At 42.5% G+C, this 17,500-nt stretch overlaps 1 protein-coding gene across 10 annotated transcripts in view; it reads right to left on the bottom strand.

The window, feature by feature from the left end:
* LOC147024802 (protein Jade-1-like) overlaps nt 1-17,500 on the bottom strand; it is an 89,730-nt gene that overhangs the window by 16,450 nt on the left and 55,780 nt on the right. For all 10 annotated transcript variants that reach the window (XM_085885082.1, XM_085885079.1, XM_085885077.1 and 7 more), the window contains 2 exons: nt 2,808-2,928; nt 2,208-2,357 (listed from right to left, as the gene is read on the bottom strand). In XM_085885082.1, the coding sequence (XP_085741208.1) occupies nt 2,208-2,357; nt 2,808-2,928 (271 nt within the window). The remainder of the gene's footprint in view (nt 1-2,207; nt 2,358-2,807; nt 2,929-17,500) is intronic.

Genomic DNA, 17,500 nt, shown 5'->3' with positions numbered 1-17,500 from the left:
CATGGTTGCCACACCATGTGACCTATGACATTATAGTTATCAATAAAACATTGTACATGAGTAGTCGCTCCTATGGTGAAAATTTTGTCTCAATCAGACAAGCAGTTGCGGAGAAAAACACGAAAACTCTGTGTGCACAAACAGACAGACAGACACAAACAAACAAACAAAGAAGAAAAAGACGTTGTGCAGAGCACGATACTTGCAAAATCCACCCCCTCTCCAAAGCTTGCCATGGATACATCAAATTGTCCATTTCATCAAGATTTAAAATGACAATCTTTATCAAAGCTCAGGTCAATGGGATGAAAATTGATTTTTCAGATTGAAATTGATGATTTTAGAAGTTTGACCTTGAGTTGACCTTTAACCTTAAAATAGTTGTTTTCCCACTTCAGTGATGCACAATGCAATGGCTGCTTCATTTTCAGGTTAATTGGATGAAAAATGGCGATTTTAGAAATTGGATTTCAAGATGACCTTTGACCTCAAAATCAATCGGCTTCTCAGTTGAGACTACCTCTACAACTTGGTAAACTTTCATGACGATCGGTTTAGAATTGTGAGCTGTAGGCGATTGACAAACACACAAACAGAATAACAAGAAAAAGACGTCATGCAGAGCACGATACTTGCAAAATCCATAAAACAAATTTGACCTCAAAAATAATTGGCTGGTTCAATTAAATGACCTGAAATATAAATCCTCTTCAAATTTCTAGTCAATCGGATTAAAATTGAGGATTTTAGAAATACCACCTTGTTGGCCTTTTGACCAACTTTTGGTCTTTTTTGTTGGCCAACTTTTGCCAAAAAAGTTGTTGACCTTTTGACCTCAAAAACAATAGGCTTCTTCCATATGACAAATTACCATGTGGTGAAGTTTTGTGAAGATCGGTTTAAAATTGTGACCTGCAAGCGATAGACAGGCAAACAGATAGAAACAGACAGACAGAATAACAAAATCGAATAATATATTTGAAAAATCTTCGATTTTGCAAGTAACAAATGGACCCAAATGCAATACCCTCTCCTCTGGTGAGGGTATCAAGAGCGAAGTTGATGGCGTACCAACACAAATCCCCACGCATACCATCTAAAGCAGAGTTGAAAGATGTCAAAAAGCTCCACCAGCAATGATCCAATATCAAATTTAGAGTTTAAACAAAATTGTTTTTACCTCTGTGACCCTAAATCCTTTGACCTCTGACCCTGTCTCCTCCCTCCCACTCCCTGGGGGCATGAACCAGCGGTCAAATAAAAATGTTTTTTAAATCATTGCATATTTCATGTGTCTCCCAATGGTTTTTTTTAAAGATACAAGCTCTAAAGGCTTGTAATGGAGCTGCCACACACACACACACACACACACACACACACACACACACACACACACACACACACACACACACACACACACACACACACACACACACACACACACACACACACACACACACACACACACACACACACACACACACACACACACACACACACACACACACACACACACACACACACACACACACACACACACAAGAAAAACATTCAACACAGCCACTGAGCTTGGGGGGGGAGTACCATCACTTGCCAGAATACTCTGGTTACTTGAGATGTTAACAATGGCACGGCTTTTCTCACCTGACTCAGCGGGGAATTCATGAAGATGTTATTTCCTCCTCCCTATGGATGCCAAAAGATAGGGATTGCCTGTGCTTTTATCCTTTTAAATGCATCAAACGATGAGGCAGAACATACCGTTTTGAAAGTCTTTGGTACAACTGTTTGCTACGACTCGGCCGGAAACACTGACCTCCCAGACTCGGAGGGATGCTCTAACCATTACACCACCAATTCTGGTTTATGTTGATTGCATTAATAATGTTTCATTAAAAAACAAATGTTTGAAAATATGTCTGTAATTGCATATTTTTGGAATTTGACTGTTTGACCACGCCACAGGGTGCAAGCCCAAAAATGATACTGCTCTTGTACCTTCTTTCCATGTGGTGGTCATAACGACCAAGTTTGGTGAATTTCTGTACAACCATTTTGGAGGAGATCGTGTGACGGACAGACAGACAGACAGACAAAACAGATTACAATAAAACCAGGTTTGACTGATTACCTCCCTCCTCCCCTGATTATTTGTCAAAAAGTGTAAGGTAATTAATTAACAGCAAAGAATGGCATGCCAAATTTACCTGTCGGGTTATGGCTTGGGTTGGATGATACAATAGAGCCAGCATGACTCAGTTCTTTCTCCTTCGGTGGCATTGTTTGTTTTGGTGTTTCAGGTAGTCGAATCCTTCCCTTACAAAACACGGATACCCCAGCTGCAGTGCGGTTTGACTCTAAGAGAAAAGGAAGACAATGTCAGAAAGTGAAAAACGGTTTGTTGGAATATGTGGTACTGACATTTCCCATGAATACCTTGTATGTCACAATTGTTGTTGTAACTGAAATATACTTCTATGAGATATCAGTTAAACATATGCAACTTCAAAGTTTTTCCCTAAGGTTTGATTACTATATGGAAAGCGAAGCAAGCCCACCCACCCCCCGCCCCCGCATCCCAAATCCATCCATAACCTCTTCCCACACACCCCTCTGGGGTGAAGAGGTATTCAAAACCAATTACACCCAGTTTCCACATTCCAAATGCTGACATTTTTTGTTTCCATCATTATAATTGGGGCAAAAACCATGCCCACCAGAATGGGGATTATCAAGCTCACCAAAAAGTCCAACTAATCAATGACGAACCATTAAACTGATCAATGACTAACCAAAACAAAGCTCACCCGTGTGATGCTGTCGCGTTTCAGCAAGTCGTGCACGCGTGTTGAAGATCTGCTGCAGCAGTTTATTTTGGGAGCTCTTCAGCTTTTCTCTGCGTGTCACCATGTAACAGAGGTTACGCACCTGCAAACAGCAATATGAAACAGGAAATGACGTCAGACCTGCCTGTGTCCACTGGAACCAAACAACGAAAAGGGGAGTAAAAAGGGTAAGAGGCAACAGCAAATATAACTAGACCAATGAAGATGGCATGCAAATCCCCACACTTCCCACCAAAAGCAAAGTCGGAAGATGGCAAAAAGTTTCACCAGGAATGACCCAATATCAAATTTTGAGTGAAATTTTTTCCCAATTTGATCCCTGTGACAATGAAGTCCCCATGCCATCGGGCATGAACCAGGGTTCAAATCCCCCCCCCCCCCAAAAAAAAATCGTTACATTTTGCATGCATAAAGTTTCATTACAAAATGTGCACATAATTGCATTTTTGGTATTTGACCCTGTATTTGACATGTTTATTGAACTGTGCCGAATAGTGGGGTATATTTTGTTAAGATATATAATGAATTGTGCAAATTGTGGTAAAAGCATCAAACTTGGTACACATGTCGTACTCCCCAAACTGATCATTTTCAGAGAGGGAGCCACTGCACCAGCACACCCAGGTGGCCAACAGCAGCACCTTTTGGTGGGTACAGGCAAGCTTGACGATGTCACGCATGTATAGGTGTAACTAGCATGCACAGTTTGTGTGGTCCACAGTTGCAGTGCATCTCAGATTATCCAGCTCTACATGTGGCTAAGTCCACCGTTAGTCGAGCCGGTGATTAACGTGCACTGGAAGGCATGCTAGAGATGCTGCAAATAGTATCTTTGAACACAATTTGCTCTTGCCGCATGTGCTGCAAGGAATCTGTACATTCTTCAATTGCTATGGTTAAATGAGATAACTTTGTTCTAATTTAGTGAAAGGAAAAAAAAAACATAGAAACAGCTTTGAAGTGTGGAGTGTCACTATGAGAGCTGTCGAGTTAATCTTTTCATAGCACCTTAAATGTACGTTTCCCAATCGGTCCGTTAACAGATTTTGTTGCAGATTGTGACCCACAGTGCAGTCATTATTGTTTTATAATCATCGTACTATCAAGTATTGTTTGGTTTCACACCTCCATTGAGACTTGACGGTCGCGCAGCGCTCGAGCGCAAAGAATCCCACAACAGAGTAAAGCCGAAACTAGCCCTGAAACACCCCAAATGGGAATTCGTAACTGGAAACAATATTGTGGTGTCCAGGGGGTTTAACCCCGTACCTGGACGGATGGCCAAGCTTCTCCCTTGAAGGCCGACAGCCGAGACTAGGAGATTAATGCGCACGCGGGGAAGGGGGCGCAATGGCGGAGGGGTGGAGTAGCACAGCACTTTAACTCTCGAGCCCCACTACAAATACATGGATACATATTCTTAAAAGGAACACATTCAATGAAAATTTACAAAGGACAATAATTCAAAAGGTAATGTAATGATGAAGTAAATAGATCCTGAAGTCGAGGCACCCCTTCACAAAAACTCAAATACAGACAAATGAAAACAAAGTAAAAAGAAAACACTTCCTTTTGAGTATTCTTGAACTTAGCTTGGCCCAGAGATGGTCTATGTGGAACATGGAATCGAGGCGCTTCTATTCGCACGTGCAGACGCGCACAACAAAATGGCGCCTCGTTGTTCTCTCGTAGCGGGACAAACGCACACCCGGCAATCCATGAGCGGCACTCCACACCAAGGCTCAGAGACCCAGTGCAGCTGGTTTCGTGTGTCGATCATCCTCACCGATCCAACCAGGAGCCAAAGGCCAGCATCTTGCTTCACCACAAGAGCCAAATCGCCGCAACACGAATTTCAAGGATCGTGCTGTCGTCCTCATGCGTGCGCTCACCCTGAACTCTCGCTTCCCACTGAATAACGTCGCCGAAACCATCGTTTCCTCGTACACCCCTCTCACGTGCACGCTCTCCCTCACCTCTCCAAAACGCGCAACCAACCCTTCCTCTTCGATCACGCCAATCAATCGTCCGCCTCCGGGGCGTGGCCTACTTGCCCGAAACCCGGAAAGGCGGGGTCTCCGACATCACGCTCAATCATTCCTCGGGACCGTGACTTCGCTTGTTGTCACCCTTTGAAGGCGGGGCTTTCTGCCCGCTTGTTGTTTTAAGGATGTGTTCCCCACCTTTATTGCCATTCTTGAAATATAAAAACATAGGGGGAAAAAAAAAACATCACAGAGGGGTGATTACATACTGGGGATCTTATTCTTACTCCCAAGCTAATTAACACCACACCACCCCCTCCCCCCCCCCCCTTGTGTGTGGTGACACGTAACACTTAGGCTCACGGTTTCCTGACTTAATCACATTGAGGTACCTCTGACATGTCCACAGAAAAAACGACTCTATTCAATGCAAAATTCCCAATTAAATTCCTCCATCTACCCCCACAACCATAACAATATTATAGTGATGGATCGATCTGGTATAGACATTTTTATAACAGCAAATGTATTTATCCCCAGGGCCCTCATTGAGCTTGAGGCCCTGGGCACGGGCCCTGCTTGCCAGTGTGTTAATCCACCCGACCATGGGTATCCATTAACCGGTGTGTCCACCTACGGCAGTGCTCGGCCATATTTGATCAAGGTGGCACGTTGGGAAGCACCGTCCTTATCTGGGGTAATTAATTTGCCAGGAAGGTAAAGCGGGATTGAACGCTGGACTCTACCTAAATTAAGCATCTCAAACGGACGGCATCTGTGGTTGCTGAACAACCAGGTGCACCGCGGAGTTATCCGCAGTTTGTGGGCCGGTAAGTGATTCTGAGAACTCCCCTCACGATTCCTACCGTAGGCGAATTCAACAATACCATATATTTTTTCACAAACAGTACTATTTTGGAGGCATATTTAATCTTTTTGCATATACAGTCGGGAGAACAAGTATTTGATACACTGCCGATTTTGCAGGTTTTCCCACTTACAAAGCACGGAGAGGTCTGTAATTTTTATCATAGGTACACTTCAACTGTGAAAGACGGAATCTAAAACAAAAATCCTGAAAATCACATTGTATGATTTTAAAATAATTAATTAGCTTTTTATTGCATGAAATAAGTATTTGATACATCAGAAAAACAGAACTTAATATTTGGTACAGAAACCTTTGTTTGCAATTACAGAGATCAGACATTTCCTGTAGTTCTTAACCAGGTTTGCACAGACTGCAGCAGGGATTTTGGCCCACTCCTCCATGCAGATCTTCTCCAGATCCTTCAGGTTTCGGGGCTGTCGCTGGGCAACACAGACTTTCAGCTCCCTCCAAAGATTTTCTATTGGGTTCAGGTCTGGAGACTGGCTTGGCCACTCCAGGACCTTGAGATGCTTCTTACGGAGCCACTCCTTAGTAGCCCTGGCTGTGTGTTTCGGGTCGTTGTCATGCTGGAAGACCCATCCATGCCCCAACTTCAATGCTCTTGTTGAGGGAAGGAGGTTGTTGGCCAAGATCTCACGATACATGGCCCCATCCATCCTCCCCTCAATACGGTGCAGTCGTCCTGTCCCCTTTGCAGAAAAGTATCCCCAAAGAATGATGTTTCCACCTCCATGCTTCACAGTTGGGATGGTGTTCTTGGGGTTGTACTCATCCTTCTTCTTCCTCCAAACATGGCGAGTGGAGTTAAAACCAAAAAGCTCTATTTTGGTCTCACCAGACCACATGACCTTCTCCCATTCCTCCTCTGGATAATCCAGATGGTCATTGGCAAACTTCAGAGAGGCCTGGACATGCGCTGGCTTGAGCAGAGGGACCTTGCGTGTGCTGCAGGATTTTAATCCATGACGGCGTAGTGTGTTACTTATGGTTTTCTTTGATACTGTGGTCCCAGCTCTCTTCAGGTCATTGACCAAGTCTTGCCGTGTAGTTGTGGGCTGATCCCTCACCGTTCTCATGATCATTGAGGCTCCACGAGGTGAGATCTTGCATGCAGCCCCAGACCGAGGGAGATTGACTGTTATCTTGAACTTCTTCCATTTTCTAATAATTGCGCCAACAGTTGTTGCCTTCTCACCAAGCTGCTTGCCTATTGTCCTGTCGCCCATCCCAGCCTTGTGCAAGTCTACAATTTTGTCCCTGATGTCCCTAGACAGCTCTCTGGTCTTGCCCATTGTGGAGAGGTTGGAGTCCGATTGATTGAGTGTGGACAGCTGTCTTTTATGCAGATAACGCGTTCAAACAGGTGCAGTTAATGCAGGTAATGAGTGGAGAATGGGAGGGCTTCTTCAAGACAAAACTAACAGGTCTGTGAGAGCTGGAATTCTTACTGGTTGGTAGGTGATCAAATACTTATTTCATGCAATAAAATGCAAATTAATTATTTAAAAATCATACAATGTGATTTTCAGGATTTTTGTTTTAGATTCCATCTTTCACAGTTGAAGTGTACCTATGATATAAATTACAGACCTCTACGTGCTTTGTAAGTGGGAAAACGTGCAAAAATCGGCAGTGTATCAAATACTTGTTCTCACCACTGTATACTATGCAGTACAATCGACATATTGTTGTGGTTTTGGACCCCCAGGGAGAGCAAAGCACATACACAATGAGGAAAGCTTGTTATATCGTAATATTCTGTTAGCTTTTAAGTATAAACAAGACTATAATTAATGTGGGCAGATATGCATTGAGTGTTTTTAGTTCGAGATCCTATATGTGCCTTTTCCGATTCCACACATTTCTTGCATCCATTTCTCACATTAAGCATCACATACAAATCTCCCTGCTGAAGTGCCATGCTTGCCAACCCACTGTTCATAAATCTTCAGGCCAAATGCAACTTAAAGTTGCCCAAACCGAGTTTGCTGGACACCAGGAAACATAATCGTGCTAGATGGCTCGATCAATCATCTCACGAGAGACAGCACACCAAAGCAACCAGAGCCAATCACCAGGTACCAGCAGTGGTCAGAGTACCAGCGCACCTATCAGGTATGGGGGAGGATCTTTCGATGGGTGCAACTCCTACGGACTGTTGTGGGAGGTGCGAGCATTGGGAGGCTATAATTCAATAAAAAAACAAACAAACAAAAACGAGAGTTGAGTGGAACAAAGCCAGTTCTGGAGACAAGTTGATTAGTTGAGAGGAGTTCTGGTCAGATCTGAAGTTAAAAGTTACAAGCCAGCCTTGAGCCTCTTGCCATTTCTCACAGCACACATTCTCATCTGATCAGTTTTCATCTCTACCTTTTATTCACCTGGCCTTATTCTCCTTTCATTTATTTGTTCACTTCTCTAATTTTATTTCTCTTTCACACATTCAACACCTCTCGTCCCTTCGCACGTTTGCGTCGAACCCTGCTCATTATGCGCACCGCCTGGTAAAATAATTGGCTCCCGCTTTGCCTCATACACTTTCCACGTTTTCATGCCAAGACCACGGTTGAGTTTGCGTTGCAGACCATTTCAGTGGGATGCATGTGCTGCAAATACTTGCCTTGTACATATATGCCACTTGATTGCCTCTCCTTGTAAATACTTGCTTGCTGTACCACGAGAAAGCCTGTCCTTAAGAAACTGTGCCTTGACTTATTGTTGGTTTTTGTTTATTTTTGTATACATTGTCGAAGCTTGTATGAGAGCTGACACACAATGCACAACAAGGAAGGGAGGGTTGGGGGGGGAGGGCAGGAGACAAGAGGGGCGGGAGAGGGAAAGACAAAACAGTGGGGAACAGAGACATTAGGAGACCTGTGGAAGGGAGAGGGATGGGGTGGGGAACACAGGGTATACAAGGCAGACACTACAGGGACTTTCAGGTCCTTACATGACAGGGACTTTCAGGAAGGAAAGCAGGGAATTTGAAGGAGGTGGGGTTGGGGTGGATTAACGGGGGTAGAAAGGATCGTGGTTTTGGATGGGGGAAGATAAGAGGTGGTGGTGAACAGGATCAAATTTTTGAAGGCATGGAGGGAAGAATGGGATGAAGAGAGTGTGGGAGTTTATTCTAAAGGAGGGAAAAAAGAGGAATGAAAGGGTGAAGGTGAGCAGCGATTCGTGATTTTGGTAGTTTTACCAGAATGGGGTTGCTGGCGGACCTTGAGCACCCTGCGGAAATATGGGGGGAACATATCGCAGATAGAGCAGGGGTGGGGGGAGGGGCTAGTTCGGAGAGGAGACGGTAAAAGACAGAAAGACCACCGACCTGCCTGCGGTGAGAGAGAGAGAGAGAGGTCCAAAGACTGACTCACCGCGTGAGATACCAATAATTCTAAATGCCTTGGTTTCCACAGCGTGAAGCCGAGAAATATGAGAGGCAGGAGCAACAGTCCAAAGGGGAGAGCAGTATTCCATCGGGCTGTGGCCGAAAGCTTTGTACGTGGTCAGGAGCTCAGGTTTGCCGAGGAAGGACTTTGCACGACGGAGGATTCCCAGTCGGCGACTGGCTTTGGAGGCCAGGTTGGAAATGCGGCTTTCCCAGGAAAGATCATGGCAGATAGCGAGACCCAGAAGCTTGAGTGAAAGGACTTCTTCCAAAGGATTGTTGAGAAAGTTGAGGGGGTGGGGGGTGGAAGAAAAATAATTATATTCATGTATTTTCAATTATATTCACTTGTTGAATTGTTGCTGGTACTTTATAAATTTAATTTTGTACTGTAGTCAAATTGGCTGTCAGTAATGTTTCCCTTTTCCCCAAGAGTCTTTTGACATACATGTTGATAAAAGGAATATCTTGCTATGAAAAAAGGTCTTGCTCGATGCATAGAAACAGGGTGACCTGGTTGATAACACTGCAACTTTTGCCATGATTGTGTCATTCTCTCCCTCCCACCCAAAGGGGACATGTATTGCAGTTTTGAGTTATTTTGCCTCGTGCCTATCAGCTCATCTTGTAGTTGAATTGCCAACTATCTCACCCTCCCATTCTTTGGAATGTCAAATTGTGCATAAGAGGAATTGAATGGACTTTACTGAAACAAAAGCCTGAAGCAACTGTTTCAGTGAATCATTCAATGTTCTTCCTCCATATATACGAAATTAAAAGATTCTCCATTTGTATGCTGATCCAACTTGTGGAAATTGAGTTCTTTTCCACCACAATTTTGGTGCCTGAACAGGGACCACAAATCCCGGCAGGGCTGGGAACAGCATCGTCTGGCATAACAGCAAGCAACTGGCCACAAACTAAGATGTTTGCTCTTACTTCAGATCGGATGCTGCATCTCTCACCTAAATTGGAAACATGGTACTCCATTGATAGGAGAGGTATACATAGGAGAACCTTTAGTGACAGGCCTAAAAATTAGGTGGTTGGAGGCCACCGTAGATTACAGGATTTATTCTGGGTATTCGAATGTTTTAAATAGGGGTTGGAAACCTCTAACAGAGTTGAAGGCTCTGCCGTGCTAACAGTGGTTGGAGGCCTCTGAAGGGTGGGGGGGGGGGATCAGTGACCCCCCCCCCCCCAGGAGAGGGTTGGAGGCCTTGCTCATTAAGAAGTTTAAGTCCCCAAGGGGGAGAACGAATAAGTGTTATGAATGTTTGTTGAGTTACCTCTGGATTTCTGTTTGTTCATTGTGCTCGCTGGAAGTTTAATTGCTGTGAAACTGTTGCATTGTTATTATGTGGATGTGTTACGGATTTGTAAATCCTATCGTTTTGTGTTCAGGAGTTACCTCTTTGGATGGATTCGTGAATCCTTTGTGATTGGAAATGCTAAGTTTTGTGCAAGACATAAGTTGGATGTTCCAACCTGGAGGGATAAATTGAGCTGAAGTGCTAAAGCGTGAAATTTGTCTTTTAAGCACAAGTTGAAAGAATTGTATTTGTTTTAGCCATAAGTTGAAAGGATGGAACTCTTGTCTGTTTGTATTTATATTTTGTATGTGCACTGATTTGCATTGATCTGCATGTAGTACTAAGTGAGTGTTGAAATGGAGTGCGTGTAAGTCCAGTTGATTTCACTGGAATAAAACGTGCTCTGTTGTGCATTGTTAACTGTGAAGCTTATGGGAATGAATAGGTACGGAAAGTGGAGATAAGGATTGGTCGTCACCGTACACTGTAAAGACTCTGGATGAGGCGAAGTGTACACGCCGATTCCAGAGGAAAAACGATGACGTCAGATTCCTCACCTGCCGTTGCATCTTTGGCGTGGACACAAACAACTGGGTATATGTCAGCTTGTATTGAAAGACAGAGCCCTGGAATTGTGGTGCAGTCTATTTGGAGTGCAGGGCGGATGCTGTTGAGAGTGCTTTAAGACCAGATAGAGAGGTGGTGTGTGTGAATTTGATCTTTGTGAACATCTGAATTAGAAGCGATTGTGAGCTCGATAAGGAACTGAAGAGTACTGTGCGATGTCATACATGAATTTTTGGTGGTCGCTAGACTACCCTTATCCTCAGGTTTTCCGTCTGTCTGTATGTTTGTTTGTATGAAATGGACAGCTCTGGAAGCCAGAGGAGTCAACCGATTTTGATGAAACTTGACTGGTAGGACTGTCAAGTCCTACCAAACCTGACTGGTTCATACCAGGATCTATTTGTATGCTTTTGAGCACCATTGCTATGGACGCCACCATTGCCGAGCAACGGGACTTTGAAATTTTTGAAAAAAATCCGAATACTTTTTTTTTTCGAAAATAAAAAAATCAGCTTCCGTGCTTTTATGCGCACGAAAATCAACCTCTGTCAAAAAATTTCAGCCCGATCTGTCAAAAACTGTACGACTAATATGCAATTATATATTACTATATGCTTTCACCCCAATGTTCGCGTTGGGATTCCCTCAGGTAGGGTTAGGGAATCGAACACAAATGATGCATGGACAGTTGCTCGTCATGTTCCTATATGGAACAACGAACGGCAAAAATGCCATCTGATGTGTTCTCTTATCGACATATTTCAAATTCGCCTTAGTCTAGCGACCACCTATGTCGCCTACTGGCTTGTCTTGTTAGAAGTGATATTGCAACAACTAAAGCATGATGCACAGATGCATCTCGGTACAGTTTTAAATAATCACATTGTGCCTTGAGAATGGCTAGATGATGCACGAATGGTATATTGTGTATGTTGCGTGTGAGAATCCCTCACTCATGCTGTGGTTAAACTGTGGGAGTCAAACTGAATGAATGCTCGAGTTTTCTCACCGTTTGATAACTTTGTATGCTATTTTGGCTTTGAACACTGTATGATGCATACATTATAAATGGATGGCCTCTGAAGAGTACCATTTGAATACCTGTTATAGAATAATAATAATAATAATAATAATAATAATAATAATAATAATATAATGCAACATGTTAAGTCAAGAGACCACTTTGGCTTGTGGCCACCTTGGCCACTTTGATAACGCAAAGGCTGCGGATTCTTTCCCTGCACGGGCCAACACCAAACTGGAATCTCTGTTTTGTAGGCAGGAAAAGACATAAATGTGATTCGGATAGATGCTGAAGCATGTATCGAAGCTTTACTTAAGAGCCACACGGATCTTGGAAACACCAGAGGGCCTTGGTTTGTAAAGATAAATTGTGATAAATTAATAAATTTATCACCTTGCTGATAAATTGTGAAATGACAATTGTGAATGTAAAATATATTCTGAATGGGGGGTCCATTTAGTAGACTGGCTATCACCGGTATTATGAGACAAAATTAATTAAACATCGCTTTGTTCAGCACTTAAAATGATGAAAAGTGGGAAATTGCCTCCAATTGCTCAGCCCAGCAAGCTGAGGTCTTAATTTGGAGAAATATTTCCAAAATTTTGATGTGATTCGTAACCAATGTACTTAAAATGTGATCGAAATGTAGAAATGTGATTTGGAATGATTTTAAAGTGATTTGTAAAGTAGCCATGTATTATTTTGGTACCTAGGGATGAACGCGGATTTACAACCTTCCACAAGCACTCCGGTAGAGTGATCAGTTGATTACATTCGTTGATGGATGTTAAAGACAAATTCTTGCCCAAACTACTGCTGGGAATGCAAGAGAAAACCACCCAATGTAACCCTTTGATCAATTCAGGCAGGCAAAATTCCTTGCAGATATGAATGAAATAATGTTACCTCTTATAATGATTGATCTATGAACCAAGTACATCAAATGGTGAAGAAAATTGGGTTAAAATACAGACAAATCTAGTGCTCCTCAGACAAGTGCAGACTGGCTGTTTAGTGCTACTTGAACACACAACCATTGCAGACCTCATCACAAGAACATTCCTTGGCAGGCTAGTCTGCCAAAGTGAGTTGCCGGCATGAATAGCAGAAAGCAAAAAAATCTCTGGTGGCTTTTTATGGACCTCTATTTGTCAGGTTAATTAATGAATCGTTTAATTGGATGACAATTTTGTTTGAATTGTCACACTGATAGACCATAAAACTGTTTAAGCGAAATTGAATAAATAATAAACTCCAAAGGTGGAGTTTGAACATAACGGTCAACTGGAGTAGCCAATCAGGGAAAGAGGGACCAGTTGGGTGCTAACAGAAGGTTCAAATCCTGCCATGCTTCCCCCACAGCAAGGTTAAACATTATTTGGGGAAATGATGGTGGAGGATCTACCGAGATAGCGACATGCATGGACGGAGTGTGTTTTGAGCTGCAATTTGGAGTGCCATTCGCCTGGTGACTCAACTTTGACAAATGACTTGACAATTTTTGTACACCCATTTAAAAAAAAAAGAAAAAAAAAAAAGAGGTTTAAACTGTATTTATTTGTTTTGATAAAGGAATATGCCTGGTGTTGGCTCAGTGGTTAGGGTGGCGGCTTGGTATCCTCGGGTCCTGAGTTCAAGCCTCGTTTCCCGCTGAATTTATTCACCAGGGGGTTGACTCAGCCTGCCATCCTTTCGAGGTCGGCAAAATGAGTACCAGCTTGCTGGGATGACTGAGTCATTCGAGTATCCTGTGTCGGAGTGGTGACCTGTCCAGGATTGTACCAAGGAGACTGCTTCGGCAACACCAACGCTCTGTACAGAATATGGTCCCAATGGATAAAGGAATGGATTTGTATTCAAAAGGTCAGAGTAAGTGTGATGGGATATTGCAGCATTTTGCTGTGCAAGTGAGAGGGAAGTGGATAAAAGAAATGGACTTTGTCAGAGATTTAAAATGTTGATGGAATTCCAAATAGTGATGAGAAGGATTGGTTACAGATTATTTTTTTTGAGATTTTTCAGCTCCATTGACCATAAAATAAATGGACGCTCATCAGATCGATGAAACAACGTGAGCATTTGGTAGCTTCAACTGTTTGGAGAAATTTTGTATCTCTTAACCATGTTGTCAAGCTTTTTGTTCCCAAATATTTCCAAATGGACGCTCTGCAGCTAAAGTGTGGTGTGCAGCTCGGCAACTTGCACTGCTGTAAAATGTCAAGGCCGAGTGGCAGTGGCATGGACCCTTCTCACGATGGAGGGCTGAGCGTCCCAAGAAAGACTTCCAAAATAATCACCCTGTGACTGCAATGATAGCAATGCTACTTTTGTTTAATTACTCCAATTACTCCTGTTAATTAGTGCAATTATAACAACCTAGCTTTGAATCAACAGTGTGCTTTGATCTGTATAGTAGTGATGGGGATACTCTTATGATCAATAGGACCAACAAGTGATACTCGTGATAATGTTTGCATGCACTGGGTTTGTAGTCAGTATGACCACTCTGACTTTTTCACAAAATCTTGGCTATTCGTTGTTCACCTTGGCGTCTTGGTTTTCTATAAGTTTTCTTGGCGTGTAGGTTTTCTATTATCAACGCTTTTCTGAAACCTTGTGAATTCTTGGCTTTTTTCATTGGCTCACCTTGGCATTTATGAAAATGAGGAGTGGTCACACTGTTTGTTGTCATATACATAAATATGGGTAAAAGTTGGTAACTAATGGAAGTCGTGTATGGTAACTTAGTTAATTACTTTCAAACTCAGCACAGCTCAGAAAAAAAAAGAAGAAAAGAAATCATTCAGAGCACTGGAGGCACAAGATTTTTAGTGTTCACTAGACGACCGTGAAAAAAATCCTGGGTTCCCGTTGTGACATCGGTTGATGAAAAAAAAAAAGATAGCTCCAGTGAACTTTACCTGCGAGGTTGTTTGCATTGATCAAATACTCCCGAAGAGTACTTGACTGAATCGGGAATTGATTTTTTCATATTTTTTTTTCGTTGCCCAATTTGAACGAAATGATACTGCACACCGCAGGCGAATGGTGAGTCAGGTGGCCCTAAATTTTTTGTGCCATTGTGTACCGTTTTGGCTGTATTTTGAGAACATACATACATACATATATATATATATATATATATACATATACATATACATATACATATACATACAGGGTGTCCCAAAAAAATGTACTCAAATTTTGGCTCCTCATAACTCATTGAATTTTTCATTTATTTTCAGAGTAAAATTGACCCTAATAATGGCAGAAGTACGACTAGGTTTTGAAGAAAGATAAAGTGCTACTGGAAGCACGAAAACATTATGGAAGTGCAAAGACAATTTAGAAGACAATTTTACAAAGATCCACCAACGCGACGCACCATTACTCGCATCCGAGATAAGTTTGAAACAGATGGAATTGTGCATGACGTCCATAAGGAGCGTTCAGGAAGACCACGGTCATCAACCACCCCCGCAAAGGAAAATCAATTGCTGGAAACCCTCCACCGATCCCCACGGAAATCTGTACGACAAATGGCTCTTGAGACAGGAATCCCAAAATCAAGCGCCCATCACATTTTGAAGCGAATTAATTGGAAAAGATACATTCCAACATTAATCCATGCTCTCAATGAAGATGATCCTGACCGGAGAACTGAATTTTGTGAGTGGTACCTGGGCAAATGCGAAGAAGATGCAGCATTTTATTCCAAAATTGTTTGGAGCGATGAGGCAAGCTTCAAGTTAAATGGCTCAATTAACCGACACAATTGCACCTACTGGGCCCCTGAAAATCCGCATGTTACTATGGAACACCATTTAAACTTACCAAGTGTTACAGTGTGGTGTGGGATATCAGCATTGGGCATCCTCGGGCCATTCTTTTTGACCAAACTGTCACTGGGGATGTTTACTTAAACTTGCTGCAGGAATCCGTCGGTCCACGTGTCGAAGAGATATTTGGTGACGAAGAGATTTACTTTCAGCAAGATGGAGCACCTCCCCACTACCACCGTGATGTAAGGGCCTATCTCGAAGCAACTTTTCCGAACAGATGGATTGGGTGAAGAGGTCGTGTTTAATTCCCTGTGCGTTCCCCAGACCTCACTCCAATGGACTTCTTTGTATGAGGATATCTCAAAGATAAGGTTTACGGCTCAAAACCAGCAACAGTCGATGAGCTGAAAGAGGAAATTGAAAGACAATGTCTTGCAGTTCCAAATGAAATGATTCGTAACGCTATTGAATCCATTGGTCCGCGTTATCGGCTGTGTTTGGAACGTGATTGTCGTCAGTTTGAACATTTGCAAACATGCATCTATCCATTTATACATTTTACCATTAATCTTGTTTCTAAGTCAATAAACAACGCATTTATTATCATTTAAAGAGTGAGTACATTTTTTTTGGGACACTATGTATGTATGTATGTATGTATGTATGTATGTATGTATGTATGTATGTATGTATGTATGTATGTATATATATATATATATATATATATATATATATATATATATATATATATGTATGTATGTATATATATATATATATATATATATATATATATATATATATATATATATATATATATATATATATATATATATATATATATATATATATATATATATATATATATATATATATATATATATATATATATATATATATATATATATATATATATATATTGTTAGGGAAATGGCCCTTAGCAGGCTACTAAATATAGGATTAGCTCAGATCCCCCATTAAATGCATGTTTAGCTAGATTGTTCAGTAAAATGGACATTACATGTGTGTCGGGAGGTGTAAGAGGCTGTTTATTGTTTGTGCGGTGGTGGTGGAACGAGAGCTCCCTCTTCTTCCTTCGCCTCTCTGGACGATAGGCCCCGCCCAGTCGGCTGAGGGGGAGAGGCCTGGAGAGGGAGGTCGAGCTAAGGGGAGGAGTTTGTCGGCTTCGTAAAGGGGGAGGAGCGAATGGCTTCGAGCAAGCGAACGAAGACCTCGTGAAGTGGTTCAGTTTGGGAAAATAGTCGGTTTGCGAGGAGTGCTCGGGTTTCGAGGCGAGAAGGAAAGGAAATCTGTGGTGAAACTGAGCGCCGAGATGGCGCCGATCGGCTGTACACGGGACAGCTGTGTCTGTTTTTCGTGAGGAACGAGCCAAAAGAAAGGCAGGGAAGGCAACAGAGAAACGAGTGTCGAGTCGCGATCTGCTGGATGAGCAGAGGCTTGTGAGCGAGCGAATGAAGACCTCGTAAAAAAGGTTCAGTTTGGGTGAACAGTCGGTTTTCGCGGCGTGCAGGAAAGGAAAAGGTGATTCTGCAGAGGAAGAAACTGAGAGGACAGAGGTGATTCTGCCGTGAGAGAAACGGCAGTCGGTTTTCGAGGCGTGCTCGGGCTTCGAGGCGAGAAGGAAAGGAAAAGGTGATTCTGCAGAGAAAGAAACTGAGAGGACGGAGTTGAGAAGTCGGGCT

The sequence above is a fragment of the Eptatretus burgeri genome, chromosome 6 (genome assembly GCF_056783735.1).
Source record: "Eptatretus burgeri isolate ZD-2024b chromosome 6, Ebu_testis_v1, whole genome shotgun sequence".
NCBI lineage: Eukaryota > Metazoa > Chordata > Myxini > Myxiniformes > Myxinidae > Eptatretus > Eptatretus burgeri.
The sequence above is the reverse complement of the archived record's forward strand: the minus strand, read 5'-3'. Positions and strand labels throughout refer to the sequence as shown.